At 41.9% G+C, this 14,780-nt stretch overlaps 1 protein-coding gene across 3 annotated transcripts in view; it reads right to left on the reverse strand.

The window, feature by feature from the left end:
* Window positions 1-14,780, reverse strand: part of LOC136885748 (uncharacterized) — a 123,205-nt gene that overhangs the window by 4,581 nt on the left and 103,844 nt on the right. For 2 of the 3 annotated variants that reach the window (XM_067158482.2, XM_068230450.1), the window contains exon 6: window positions 12,603-12,717. The exons of the other annotated variant lie outside the window; for it this stretch is intronic. In XM_067158482.2, the coding sequence (XP_067014583.2) occupies window positions 12,603-12,717 (115 nt within the window). The remainder of the gene's footprint in view (window positions 1-12,602; window positions 12,718-14,780) is intronic. 3 annotated transcript variants of the gene reach the window in all.

Below are 14,780 nucleotides of genomic sequence, written 5' to 3' on the forward strand. Positions count from 1 at the left end.
GAGGCGAATTATTTATTTATTTATTTATTTATTTATTTATTTGAGCGCCCGGCTCCTAGGGTGAATCCGCAAGGCCTCTTAAAGTCCCGAGGGATGGTGACCACGGGGCCCTTAGCTGAATTCTGGCATTCTGGCTTCCACTTACTTGTGCCAGGTTCCTCACTTTCATTTCCACTGTCCGACTCGTTGGCTGAACTGTCAGCGTACTTCGGTTCAGAGGGTCCCGGGTTCGATTTCCGGCCGGGTCGGGGATTTTAACCTTAATTGGTTAATTCCAATGGCACGGGGGCTGGGTGTATGTGTTGTCTTCATCATTTCATCCTCATCACGACGCGCAGGTCGCCTACGGGTGTCAAATAGAAAGACCTGCACCTGGCGAGCCGAACCCGTGCTGGGATATCCCGGCACTAAAAGCCATACGACGTTTCATTTATCCACTCCGACCTCTTTCCGAACCCCGGCGGTATTAGAGCACTCGAGGCCTAGGGAGCCTTTTATTGTCACGCCGTTAATGGCCCTTGCCTCTCTTTTGTGGATACCTTCATTGTATGAAAGGTCGGACTTCTAATTAGCATTTAGAAGCGAAATAATAATAATATAATCTCAGTGGTGGAACTAGAATATCTTTACGCTAGTGAATGTCTACTTTTGAACTGTAGTTTATATAAACTGGAAGCCCTAGAAAGAAATCTTGGGACGAATGAAAACAACACAACAATGCAAAATAAGAAGTAATAAGGAAATATGCCCGAGCGTAGAAAATATAACAGAAGCAATAAGAAAAAGGAGACATATCTACTGAATGAATGATTACAGATTGACAAAACAGATATTGAAGCACCTTTGGGAGAAACAATCTACAAGAAGCTGGATACAAGAGGTCAAGAAAGATTTAGGAAGAAATACAATAAAGAGAATAGGAAACTATAGCAAGAGAGATTTTTTAAAAATAAAGTTTTAAGAATGGAAGGATTCCAAGGAAGAATGAAGAGGAAACCCGGTCCATAGTAATCTGAGGAGAGGAGAATGAAGCACAGTGCAATGATAAGGAACAGAAGAGGAAACAAGGATGAATTGAAATTGATACGTGGTTCGTAGCAGGCCTCATCTTAAAAAAGAATATAATCTCAGCAACCGTGTGAAGACATTTTAATGTTTACACTATTTAGGCTGTCTGCTTGTCAGTTTCGACGTACCATTTCACACCATCAGACAGCGTAGAAATGGGTCTCTGTTGAGCGATCCATGAATAAATTTTAATTAATTCTGTGGGGTTAACATCGCGTATATCGCATGCCAACATCTAACGACACGGATTACTGAATGGACTTTACATTCACCTTTAAATTCCGACTACGTCTGCCAGGCTCGAACCCCTCTCTTGGAATCCGGAAGCCGACTCTACCCCTGATCCACTGATGGAACTGGTATTCTAGATAAACTTCCCCTTAAAAAAAAATTACCGCCATAACAATCGTCCCCAGTGTAGCATAGAATCAGGAAACATACTACCGAGGCATTTTTTAAGGACACAGAGTTCAACAATAACAGAGATTAGCGAAAAGAGCGTTCTTATCAGTTTGTGAGTACAGACAGCTTAGAATAAAAATTGGCAATGTACACACCTGCATGAATTGATACATAAATCTATCATTAATATATTTGTATAAACTTAATGTACGGACTTACCGACGAGCTACATACCCCACACAGAAATAATGGGATTGTTCCTGTTTTATACTTTCTCAGAGGCATAGTGACTCTCTTGTTACGAACACATCTAGTTCTCAAGACTTTCTTCAATGAATTTGCTCAAAGGTCAAATCTGTAAACATATACAGAGTGGCCAAAAGTTGTCCCATTAGAAAATGTGCCGTGTATGACCCCTGAGCGTTGCGGCTATCTGCGCCGTAGCTGAGCAGTTTGTCACAGACACCAGTCTCGTGAAGATGGCAATACGTCGTGAGTTAGCAGACTTTGAACGTGGGATGACCATCGACGCACGGCGCATTACGGAGATTACACGCGAATTCGCGTTTCTGAGGTCAACAGTGTCGAGGGTGGATCTTTGATATCCCAGAGAGAATGATGCCTCCTGCGTAAACCGCTCCACGGGAAGACCACAGGTGTTTAACGAACGCACTTCACGTCGCCTCCGCAGAACCATACTGGGCGTTCGACGGGCTACTGTGAGTCAGATCACCGCCCGGTTGAAAGTTGGGAGTCAGGAAACAATTTCTACCAGGACTGTAAGGAGGCAGCTGCACCGCATAGGCTTCACCAGCCGAGGACCAACCCATGTCCCTTTGCTGACACCTCGACACAGAGCTCAACGACGTGCATGGGTCCGCGAATATTGGCAATGAACCATGGAACAATGGCGGCGTGCGGTATGGTCCGATGAATCCTGGTTCCTGTTGTATCGAGCTGATGGGCGCGTGAGAGTGTGGCGTATGCCCCATGAAGCTATGGATCCTGCGTATCAACAAGGTTGTGTCCAGGCGGGACGTGGCTCAGTTCTGGTCTGGGCGGCGTTCTCATTGTCGCAATTAGGCTCCATTCTGCGGCTCCAGGGAGCGCTGACAAGTGCACGTTATGTGGACATTCTTTCAGACCATCTGCATCCCTTTCTGGCCCTAGCGTACCCTGATGGAGATGCCATGTTTCAACGGTACAATGCACCATGTCACTGCTCTGTGGTGGCACGCAGGTGGTTGGAGAAGCACACCAGAGAAGTTACGACCATGAATTGGCCCTCCAGACCCATCTTAACCCAGTCGAGCATTTATGGGATGCTGTCGATGCTAGTGTACGCTCCATGAACCGCACACTAACTAAAGAAGACCAATATTGTAAGTAGCAGTGCAAGATGATCCCTCCGATAATAAAGTGTAGTCGGTAAAGAAGAAATCTGAGGACGCAATGCCAGATAGGGAATACAAAATTGGAGCAGGTGAATCATTTAAAGTATTCAGGATGTGTATTCTCCCAGGCTGGCAGCAGCCTATACTGAGTGAGACTGAATCTGGTTGCAGCACAGCTACAATCACCTCTTTAAGAAGAGACAGTGACACATTTGCTTTGTTTTTTAATAACTCTTTTGTCTCTCTCTCTTAATTTCGTATTATGCCTTTTATTGGACATAAATTCTATGAAAGGAAACGTTGAAACAAATAAGTGATTACAGCGGTGTATAGTTATAGTTCATTTTAAAACAATAATCATCACCACCACAGCAGTTTATACTGTCCAGTGGAGCATAGGATGTCGAGAGAGGTGACAATGTGAGGCTCTTGACACCTCTTCATTTCTAGAGGTAAAAGAAAAACTTGCCAATAAAGAATTCCCTTTAAAAACCTGATCTGACTGTAAATTTTACATTTTTCATTAATTTCTTCAAAATTCATTAATTGTTTTTACTATCCATACAAATAAAATTTAATATTGTCTGTACACATTAAAGCTTTGGCTCATACTTTGCTTTTATCACGGAATAGGCACACATAGGTTCTGGACATTAGACCACGTAGGAAGGGAATCCAGCCGTAAAAATCCATGTCAAGTGCCGCCAGGAGGAACAAGATATAGTATAGGCTATACGTATATTATATTCCAGGTTAGATACTAGAAGATGGGGAATACCGGAGAAGTCACAATTCAGAACTTTGGAGAGGCTTTCTGACTGTGACAGGAAAAGCAGGGTAGCTTTCTAGTGTCACGTGTCAATTCTGTCTCCCAACAGACTGCTGGACCAACTTCCAGGCGAAACAAGGAAGTCCGTACCACATGGCTGATGGAAACTGGGGCTAGCAGACAGGCTGAGAGACAGATCCTAAAGAAATGCCGTGGTTTTCAGAAAAATCCTCTAAGGAAGAAAGATTAAGCCCTGGTCAGAGGAAAGAAAAGATCTACACCTGGAGAAAATGCGTCAATACCGTCCATCAGTTGAACAAGCGTAGTCTCAGGCACGCCCAATAATAATAATAAGAATAATAATAATAATAATAATAATAATAATAATAATAATAGTAATAATGAAAATACACAGCCTGTTTCCAGTCATTCGACCGGGTCAGAAATGAAATGAAAGAAGCCCCCATCTAGCGGCGAGGAAGGGAATTGTGCCGGCTGCCGAAACCTGTCGCACTCCTCTGGGGCAATGATTTTTTTTTTTTTTTGCTTTATGTCGCACCGACACAGATAGGTCTTATGGCGACGATGGGACAGGGAAGGGCTGGGAGTGGGAAGGAAGCGGCCGTGGCCTTAATTAAGGTACAGCCCCAGCATTTGCCTGGTGTGAAAATGGGAAACCACGGAAAACCATCTTCAGGGCTGCCGACAGTGGGGTTCGAACCTACTATCTCCCGAATACTGGATACTGGCCGCACTTAAGCGACTGCAGCTATCGAGCTCGGTGGGCAATGATTAATGAATGACAATGAAATGAAATAATATTGGAGTGTGTTGCTGGAATGAAGGATGACAGGGAAAACCGGAGTACCCGGAGAAAAACCTGCCCCGCCTCCGCTTTGTCCAGTACAAATCTCACACGGAATGACCGGGATCTGAACCACGGAATCCAGCGGTGAGAGGCCGGCGCGCTGCCGCCTGAGTCACGGAGGTTCAATAATAATAATAATAATAATAATAATAATAATAATAATAATAATAATACGATTAGTATAAAGTGGCGTAGAAATTATTAAGGAGCCCAAAGCAGGAACTGTGAAACGTCTCCGTCAATACAGTATTATCTTTACAAAAGAACTATGCATTGGCCTAATAAATGTGGTGAAATATATAATTTCCTATATCTTAAGTCTCATAACCCTGTGGGTGGGGATGGAAGAATAACACCCACGGTATCCCCTGCGTGTCGTAAAATGTGACTCAAAGGGATATCAGGGGCTTTGAACTTGGCAACGTGGGTTGGTAACCAAGGGGCCCTTAGCTGAGTCCTGGCATTGCTTCCTCTTACTTGTGCCACTCTCCTCAATTTCATCTATCCTATCCGATCTGTCTTGGTCAACTCTTGATCTATTCCGACCCCGAACCTATCACGTTGCGAATCCTAGGGAGTCTTTCATTTTCACGCCCTTCGTGGCCCTTGTCTTTCTTTGGCCGATACCTTAATTTTTCGAAGTATTGGATCTCTGCCATTTCCCCTCTGATTACTGATTTCTCAAACGTTTTTCTGCGCGAAGACAATAACCGAAATATTCGCGATTATTACATTTCACATAAACGTCCAACTATTCGGCAGGTATCAGTTCTGTGTTATATCTCTGCATAACAAATGTAGAAAATTCAATTTCCAATATTTTATGTCCCATACATGACCTATGATTATGGAGATATGAAAATTAAATTTGTATTGCCAAGCGCATAAATTCAATAACTAGTCAGCATCCAGTTACTTATAACTTATTGTGTTTTTTGGTATACTTAAATTTCCCAGAGCAGAGAGAAAGAATAAAAAACTGCCTAAACTGCTTGCCCTTGTCAAAGGAAGGAGAATGAAACACTTTGGATCAATTGTGATTGTCGACTGAGTGTACACTGTCTGATAAATGCTATCAGTTGCCTACAACCTGTGCATCCATCTCCGTCTCTCGAACAGGTGCACTGATATGAGACAACTCATAACTTCACAGACGACAGAAAACATTTAAAAAATATATATATTTGTCTAGCATTCTGGATTGTAATAAACATCGTGAATTTTCATTAATTTGAAAGAGAATATTGCATCTTTCCAAATCCTCCTGTTGGTGAAGGCCGTAGAAAACAGCCACGGTATCCCCTGCCTGTCGTAGGAGGTGACTAAAAGTGGCGACCTAGGGATGATTGAATTAGAACCATGAAACTACTTGTTATTAGTACGTACCATCACGTGGGGAAAACCATGGGTCGCCTTTACTTGGGAGTAGTACCATAATGTTTCGAACACCGTGAGTCTACGCTACTTTTGATTAGTACCGCAACTTGAGAAATACCATGGTTCTTACTTTACTAGCGATAAATACCATTATGAGGGGCCGTTGACCTGGATTTCGAACCCCTTTGGACAACAAGAGTCATCGATTCAGAATTGTGCTTTGTAAGCAGTCCCTTGGTTAGTAACACTAATTTTTCAATATAGTTTCTGGGAAGGTGAGGCATTGCGGGTCGGATCCACTGCTTGTTTTAAGTTCGTAATCATTGTTCATAGTCATCTTTTTCAATTCTAGCCAGTGGATCGATTTTGGAATTATTTTTAACTTTCAGTATTGTTAGTTGGCTCCGCCGATTATTTTTAATTCATGGTTATTCATCATCGCGTTTTAAATTCTATTCAGTGGATGAATTTTGTACTTTTAAATTGCCATTGCATTTCGTCTCATTTCGTACCATTAGGGGCCGATGACCTAGAAGTTAGGCCCCTTTAAACAACAAGCATAATCAAGTTTTTTCTTGGTTCTCATACATCCTAGTTGAATTCCCTACATACGAACTGGACGAAATAAGAAAGTATTAATTAAATGCTGCGTTCGTCATTTCACAGCAGCTACATTATTAAATGCATTATTTGAACATTCCACAATTCTACTTACCTGGTATTAACCAAACAGATGTACAGTCGTACAGAAAAATAAAATATGCTTTGCTTACTCCCACAAACGTAACACTAGTAATTTTCACAATAGGGCAGTGGCGGTATGTATCGGTTCGTACTGGTATAATATCGCAAGTCATGAAAATTTATGACTACGTAAATCTAGTCTTAATGTGTTAAGTGTGTGGTTTAAAGTATGGTTTTCATTTTTGTGTGTCTTTTTTTTTTTTTGTCTTCAAATGCCTTCTATATGCCCCCTAATGCCAACATACAGGAATTTCGTTGTAACCTACAAATTTTAGTCACCAGGGTGCTCAGACATCCGGATTTTGTCTTGCGCTGGCTTAGAGTTCGGAACCACGGCGCTGTGCGTAAGCTTTGTTTACAGTCAGGTCTGAAGCCTGAGTCCACGTTGGAAGGTTCGATCCTGGCTCAGTCCGGTGGTATTTGAAGGAGCTCAAATACTTGAGCTCCGAGTCGGTAGATTTACGCCACGAAGAAAAACTCCTGTGGGGAAAAAATTCCCGCACCTCGGCGTCTCGCGAAAACTGTAAAAGTAGTAAGAGGGACGTAAAAGCAATAGCATTATTATTGATTTTAACCATGGACGTTTTGTTCTCCTTCTACTTCTCTTACCCTCCACCAACAGAGCCGGTTTTTGAAGCACAGCTTCATCTGTCGAGTTCATTCGTAACTTGGCATTTATCTCCTTATTCAGAGTACCGTCCTGCCATTGTTCCCACCGGCAATCATTTTCGCCAGTCTCTTACTTCCAGCTTATGAATAAGATATCCGTAGTGCCTCCACAATGAGCTTACATAACTTAAATGTATGTATTTATTTATTACATACAACATGACACGTATTTCACTCCGTTCGGTATTAGTAACTATTGCATTGCGAAAGTATTTTAATGATCGCCGGCCTCTCACCGCTGGGTTCTCTGGTTCAAATCCCGGGACAGAATTCTCTCCGTGTACTCCGGTTTTCCCTGTCACCTTTCATGCCAGCAACACTCTCCAATATAATTTCACCTATCGGTCAATAATCTTTGGCTCAGAGGAGTGCAGCCGGTACAGTTCCTATCTTCGCCACTAGATGGGGGCTTCATTCATTCCATTCCTGACCGGGTGGAAACTCGAAACATTGCTCAGGCGGTAGAACTCAAGTGGCCGGGTTGAAATCCTGCTCCTGGCAGATTAACTGTCGCGTAAAGTGGTGGTGGTGGTGGTGGTGGTGGTGGTGGTGGTGATTACTGTTTTAAGAGGAAGTACAACTGAGCAACCGTCCTCTATTAACACTAATGAGAGGGGAAAGAATCGACGGTGGGCGGTTGCAGAGTGGGCTTCGGCTGGTCCGACGGCTCTGCATTCGGGAGACGGGACAGGGCTGGTCCCCACCGTGGGCTGTCCTGAGAATGGTTTTCCATTCTCCTGCACTAAGGCGAATGTCGGGACAGTTCCTAGTATAGGCCACGGCTGCCAACCCTCTCACCTTCGCCGAACATCTCCTTCACCGTAACAAATCTCCCGGCCTGAGATACGGCGTCACCGTCTAAGAGATTAAAAAACAAAAATCGAAGGGATCCAACACTTCGAAAAATGAAGGCAATGGTCAAAGAAAGATACGGGCCACGATGGGCATGAAAGAAAGAGGACTCCCCAGGTTCGCATCCTAATACCGTCGTGGTCGAAAAGAACAAAAGCTGACCAAGGGACATAGGATAGATGGAAGTGAAGAGCGTGGCGCAATAAGCGTAAGAAATGCCAGGGCTCGGCTAAGGGCCCCATGGTCCTCAACCCCTGGGGCCCCTTTTAGTCGCCTCTTAAGACAGGCAGGGGATACCGTGGGTATCCTAATGCCTTCACCAACAGGGGTTCACTGCCAAGTAAAGGAACTCCTGCGGAACAAAATTTCCTTGGCGACTACAAGAAACTTGTTTATACCTGGAACGTAGACCCACTGCCATTATAATTAAATGATTTAATTCTACAAAATTTGTGACATTGTTACTTGAAGCATCTACAAAAGTTCTGATTATTTTTTTCTCATGCAAAAGTTGCTAGTGATACAAAGCGGTGCAGGCAGAAGGAAGAAACATTCCATGCAAGAGATGCAAGAGTGAGGTACATGAAAACAAAGCATAGACTGTGTTAGTGCAGAGAAGAATTCTGATGAGAATGGTGTCTGAAAGCGGGGACCTTTTATGAGTGAGTAGGAAAGTAATCTAATAATAATCGACAGCCGCGTTGCGAATTCGTAGTTGTGAACTCAACATCACAGCGTCGTAGGCTAATAACGAAGTGATTGTAGAGGCTACTGACGGCTTTCTCTACAAGCCTGTGGCGTAACTCAATACTACTTGCAATAAAAATAAGGTATAATGTAAACCGTTTGATACATGGAAATTTTCATTACCCGCACAGTTATTATTTATAAACATTACCAATGCCTCCACAGAACTTTTCAATGCGAGAACATCCACTTCTTGGCTTAATTGTTTAGAAATGGAAAAAAATGTCTTGCATATTTAGAAATGTATTTTCCTTTTTGAAATATACTACTTTCGGTTCATGTATCTTTTTATTCTCACGGTCAACGTCTTGTGTCTGTTCAGATCGTATGGTTGGGTCGATTATGAAAGCCAACGTCTTTTTCCTGTCGATTGTAATAATCTCCACCTTTCTTGTACTCCCGTTGTTAGCACTGCAGTGGGCTTCCTCAAAGACGTCATAATTGTTGCGAAAAAGAGAAGCTGCTACATTGCTCCTAATTCTGTGGTAACAGTTCACTGGGCGGACAACAGCCTAGTGTGCTAATGTTTCCCTCTGGATAGTGTGATAGCGTCTCTCTATTTAGAACTTCTGACTTCTGTTCTCGTTTCCAGTCATCTGTTAGCCAAGGGGCAGTCTTTATAGAGTAAGAAGGTGGCACTGAGTTTTCAATTAATTCCTCTCTTCTTAAATGTCCCCGTACGTCAGTAGAATTTTTAGATATCATGGAGTCTCCACCATCTATGCCTCGTTCTTTCATCCATTTTGATTATATTTCGATGATAAAACGAAGGTAATAACATTTCCTCTTTCGTTTGAATTGTGCACACAATAGAAGATTTGGTTCATGTATATTATTATTATGCCTTTGTTTCGGCAATCCGTGAACCACGTTTGACGATATTTGCGTTATTTTTAGCCTTGTCTGCCTTCACTCTCTGCCAGTATATTTTCATCCTTTCTCCTACTTTCTTCTCCTGGTCGTCTGTGTAGGATCTCCCCTTTCTCATTAGTGTTTCACTAGTCTTCTGAAAACCACAAAACGGTTTAACGAGTTGCCTAAATCGACTTCTGTCCATCTTCTTCCGTATCCCCCCCATCTTAGTGAAGTCCCAACCTCACTTCTCGAAACCATCTCTGCTCTGTCTTCCTCTGCCTGAGATTACACTTATAAAACAGAAGTGATCAATATTTATTTCTGTGTTTCGTTTTCCCGTACTCAAGAGAATATAGTTTGCTTTATTATTAGTCTAACGACTGGTTTGCCCCTGCGACGAGTCTTCTCCAACTGGGTCGATCCTCTGCAGAACGTTTTGCGTCTGTATCCTCAGTTCACAAGAAATGTTATCATGAATGTCTTTCTTGGTCTTCCACGAGGGTGTTTTCCTGGTATTTTACCTTCTAAAATTTCTATCACACATTCGTATGTCGAAGCCTATGTCCAATCAATCCATCCAATTATTATTATTATTATTATTATTATTATTATTATTATTATTATTATTATTATTATTATTATGCATGAATGGCGTGAATGGTCCCTTTCGGAATACACGAAGCTTTATTTATGATTTCGTTTGAGGAAGATCCAGAATGCTTTCATCTGTTGACTAAAGATCCTCTTCCTGTCTTCCGTCCACTTGGTACCTGCTCTTTTTGGTACTTCATTCTCTGGAGTACCTTCCCATTTTCTTTCTATATGTATTTCGATTCAAAATTTCTTCAGGTTGAATTTGTTCTTCATGTCCGCTTTTGTTTGTTGTGTCCAAGGGAAGTTCTTCAGTGTATCAACTCTTTCAAGAATTTGGTGTGTTAGTCTGGTTTCTGGAAGCCTCTTAACAGGTCCATAAAATTTTAGCCTTCTTTTCGTGAGGTCTGCCGCAATATTAAATCATTTTTCTGTGGATTTCCGGGATTGGAGGCGGTACCCTTCTTCCGTGTGTCTTGGTCCTAAAATTTTCCTTGTGACTTTTCGCTCTTCTTTTAGGATATTTTCGAACTCGCCCTTTTTATGAAGCGTTAGTTTCCGCTACATATAAGGCCTCAGGTTTCATTACAGTATTGTAATGTTTAATCTTAACGTAGAAAGACATTTTTTGTTGTAGATTTCTCTTGTTCCCCCATATGCTCTTCTGAGTTTTTGGACACGGTTGTTTTGGGCTATTTTTACTTGTCCGGTTGGTTCGAGAATTTCGCCCAGTTATTTGAAGTGAGGGACTCTGTTGGTGTGTCCGTATTTTGTATTGAGACTATGGATGTCTAGTTTTGAACAGAAAAATTCAGTTTTATGGAAGGAGATATGAAGTCCGACCTTTCTGGCACATTCTTGGAGAATTTTAACTTGCTTTATCGCTGGACGAAAGGGCCTGGTCATCCGCGAAAGCTAAGCGTGGAATTTCAAGCTTGTTTTTTTTTTGTGTCTCATACTGGGTTCCAGCTATTTTGTGCTTTCAGTTCTTTTTCCCATTCCCTAATCACCTTATCTAGGACGAGGTTGAAGAGGCGAGGTGACAATCCATCTCCTTGCCGGACACCAGTTTTTATCAGGAATTCGTCTGAGATTTTTCGCATGAATGTCGCTCTTGATTCGTGTCAGTGAAGGTCTGTTTGGTCAAGTTTAGAGTTTTAGTCTAGTCCCTGTTCTTTCAGGATGCTGAACAGAGATTGACGATCAATTAAATCATAAAACTTCTTGAAATCTACGAAGGTACAGATGATTGGGAGGTTTCTGAAGGCCCTGAATTTTAGAACAGTTTTGAGGTTAAAGATCTGTTCAGTGCACGATCTGTGAGGGTGGAACCCAGCTTGATAGTCACCAATCTTATGCTCGAGTTCTTGTATTCTTTTCAACAGGAACGCGGAGAAAATTTTGTAACAGACTTCAAGGAGGGAGATTCCTCTATAGTTGTTGACATCAGTTTTGTCTCCTTTTTTGCGAAGTGGGTGAATCCAGGCACATTTCCAGTCCTCGGGGAGTAGTTCGTTTTTCCAGATTTTATGTATGATTTCTGTAAGTTCTTTGAGTGAATTTGGACCAAGATTCTTAAAGAATTCTGCAACAATCCCGTCTCTTCCTGATGTTCTGTTGTTCTTTTGTCGTTTAACGTGGCTCTGAATTTCTTCTTGGTTTGGTGGAGGTGATTCTGTGTGAGTGAAACTGGATGCTTCTTCAAGAAATATTTCAGTGGGTTCGGGGCAGTTTACTTCTGAGAAGTATCGTGCAAGTTCTTGGCAGTTTTCTTTATTAGTAAGCGAAAATTTTCCGTCTTGTTTCCTGAGGCCTTCAAACACAGACACGTATCAACTGTTGAGCTATCGTGAATTGGAAGTTTCATTGCCTGTTGTCAAAAAGTGCTGAAAGGAATACAGGCGTTGGACTGTGCAGGGATTATCCAACAGACGGGTACTCGTGCGTTGATAGTATTGCGAATTTTACACCAGGTGCGCAAGATTTGTGTGTATAATAACACGATTTCTGTTTACTTATCTTTCGATTACCCCCTGTCGTTAGCTTCTGTACCCGAACCCGCTTTGTTGTTACCATTAAGCAGCACATACCAGTGGCAGTAAATTTACATTGCTACTACGCATTTCGTGATATTTCTTTTGGGCACTTCCAAGAATTGTAGCATAGAAACAATATTTTGAGTAGCTTTTGAAGCGGATAGAAAGACAGAAAGACACACGCACACACAAAGACTGAAAGAGAAGCAGGGAGTCACCGTTTCCCTTACTTGGAAATGTGCCTGTTGAGGATGCTGCTAGAGGGCAGCAGAAGCACTGGAGACGGGGCACGAGCAGGGGCGGGCGTGTAGCTGTCGGTAGCGTACAGGATCCCTGGATGCTCATCTGAAACACACCCCCACCTCACACATACAGCAAACTGCTCCTCATCTACAGTAAAGTAATATCCCCAAGTGATATTTTCGTGTGGGACTTTTCTTTTTAAAACGTGTATAATGTGTTGAATTATCTTTAGATTTAAATTTGATTACAGTCTTCGGGCTTTCAGTGATAGCGAGAACTAAACATTTTGATCGGTGTCTTGTTCTCGCAACAGTGAGATTTCGACCTTAAGAAGGGCCTTAGTGGGTGTGCAAAGGATTGAAAGGCAGGGCGTGATTTAACTCAATGAAGGGACACCGAGCCTGAATTTTTTGGCAAACATCGGTCAAAAACTCGAAATTTGTTCTTACTCAGGGGATGTAAAGCTGCTAAGAAAAATTATGAAGGCAAGACATAAACATGAGTATTATTTTAATACTTCAGGTAAGGTGCAGACGTATAATGAAGTAAGTCAACACGTAAAAATGCAGTTTTTAACAAAACTACGCCTTCTTAGGTCCTATATTTAAAATGTTCTACATGCATGAGATTTAATCTATATTTAGTCTGTGTTGAAACTTGAACGGAAAATAAACCTCCAGGTATCATTTCAGACAGGCTATCGTTGTACTAAGGCAAGAAAGTGTTTTTCATGAAAGTTACAGAATAAAAATATGTATAAAACATTAGAAGTTATTCACATTGAATTTTTCAAGTCATCTGAAATATTTCTCCTTTAAGTTGTTGACTGTGTTCTGGGGTATGTAAAATAAAATATACGATTTCCAATTTAAATTCTAATGGATGTGACAGGTTTTTATTACAAGGTATTTTACTGATCAGGCATTTCAAAAACCAACTGTCCAATTGAAATGACTTTTTATATACTTACTACTCTAGTAACATGTTCAGACTACAATCCCTAAACCGTACAGTCTTTTGTAATTTGTAGTCCGTATACTGTATATACAGTACGTAGTGTACTATGTGCCTATTCTCACCTATGCAGCAGAAACGTAATGAGGCAGAGAGCCGTAAGTAGGATACAGGCAAGTGAAATGAAACGTCTGATAAGCAGGATAGGAGTGACAAGAATGGATAAGATGACAAGTGGTATGTTCCGAGCTGTCAGTGGAGAGATGGCGTGGAATGACATCAGTAGACGAATAAGTTTGAGTGGTGTCTTTACAAGTAGGAAAGCTGTCCTTTTAATATATATTTTGTTATATAGTCTCGTGAGCTTCCTCGCGAATCCTAGTATCACGTACATCTGGCTTGCACCAGGTTCATGCGCGCAGTGGACATTTGCTGGTTGCCGTACCAGGCCCTGCTGGGTGAAGGACACTGCGTGAGGGGTACACAATCAGATCATAGTTGTACAGTAATCATATGGGTAGATGTGATTCAGTCACAGCGCCAGCTCCACTCCGGTAGTGTGCTGACCGCTGGCCATTCATGCCCAATGTATTACAATTCTCTTTACTTTGTCATTCAATTTCTACATGGTGTTGGTGACTCAGGCTGGGCGAAGGCCTGTTAGGGTTCAATACATGAGTAAATGAGTAAAAGTAGAAAAGATCACAATATGAAGATAAAGATGGAATTCAAGAGAACAAATTGGGGCAAATATTCGTTCTTAGGAAGGGGAATTAGTGATTGGAATAACTTACCAAGGGAGATGTTCAATAAATTTCCAGTTTCTTTGCAATCATTTAAGAAAAGGCTAGGAAAACAGATAGGGAATCTGCCACCTGGACGACTGTCCTAAATGCAGATCAGTAGTGATTGATTTATTGAAATGAGAAGGTTAGAGATATAGTAAAAGAAGAACCACTACAAAACAGGGTAGACACATCTAGACTTAGATGGTATCGACACATGAAGAGAATGACAGAGGAAAGAATACCGAGGAGGATGCATGAAATGGAGATAACAGGAAAACGACCAAGATGAAGACAGAGACGGGTGGATAAAAAAAGAGGAAGAGTGTGTACAGAAAAGAGGAGAGGACTGGGCAAGAGTGACTAGGGAGAAGTGGTGGGAAGACAAGAGGAGATGGAGAGGCTTATGTTGCAAGCAGACCTGGT

This window comes from Anabrus simplex, chromosome 14, assembly GCF_040414725.1.
Source record: "Anabrus simplex isolate iqAnaSimp1 chromosome 14, ASM4041472v1, whole genome shotgun sequence".
In the NCBI taxonomy this organism is placed as follows: Eukaryota; Metazoa; Arthropoda; class Insecta; order Orthoptera; family Tettigoniidae; genus Anabrus; species Anabrus simplex.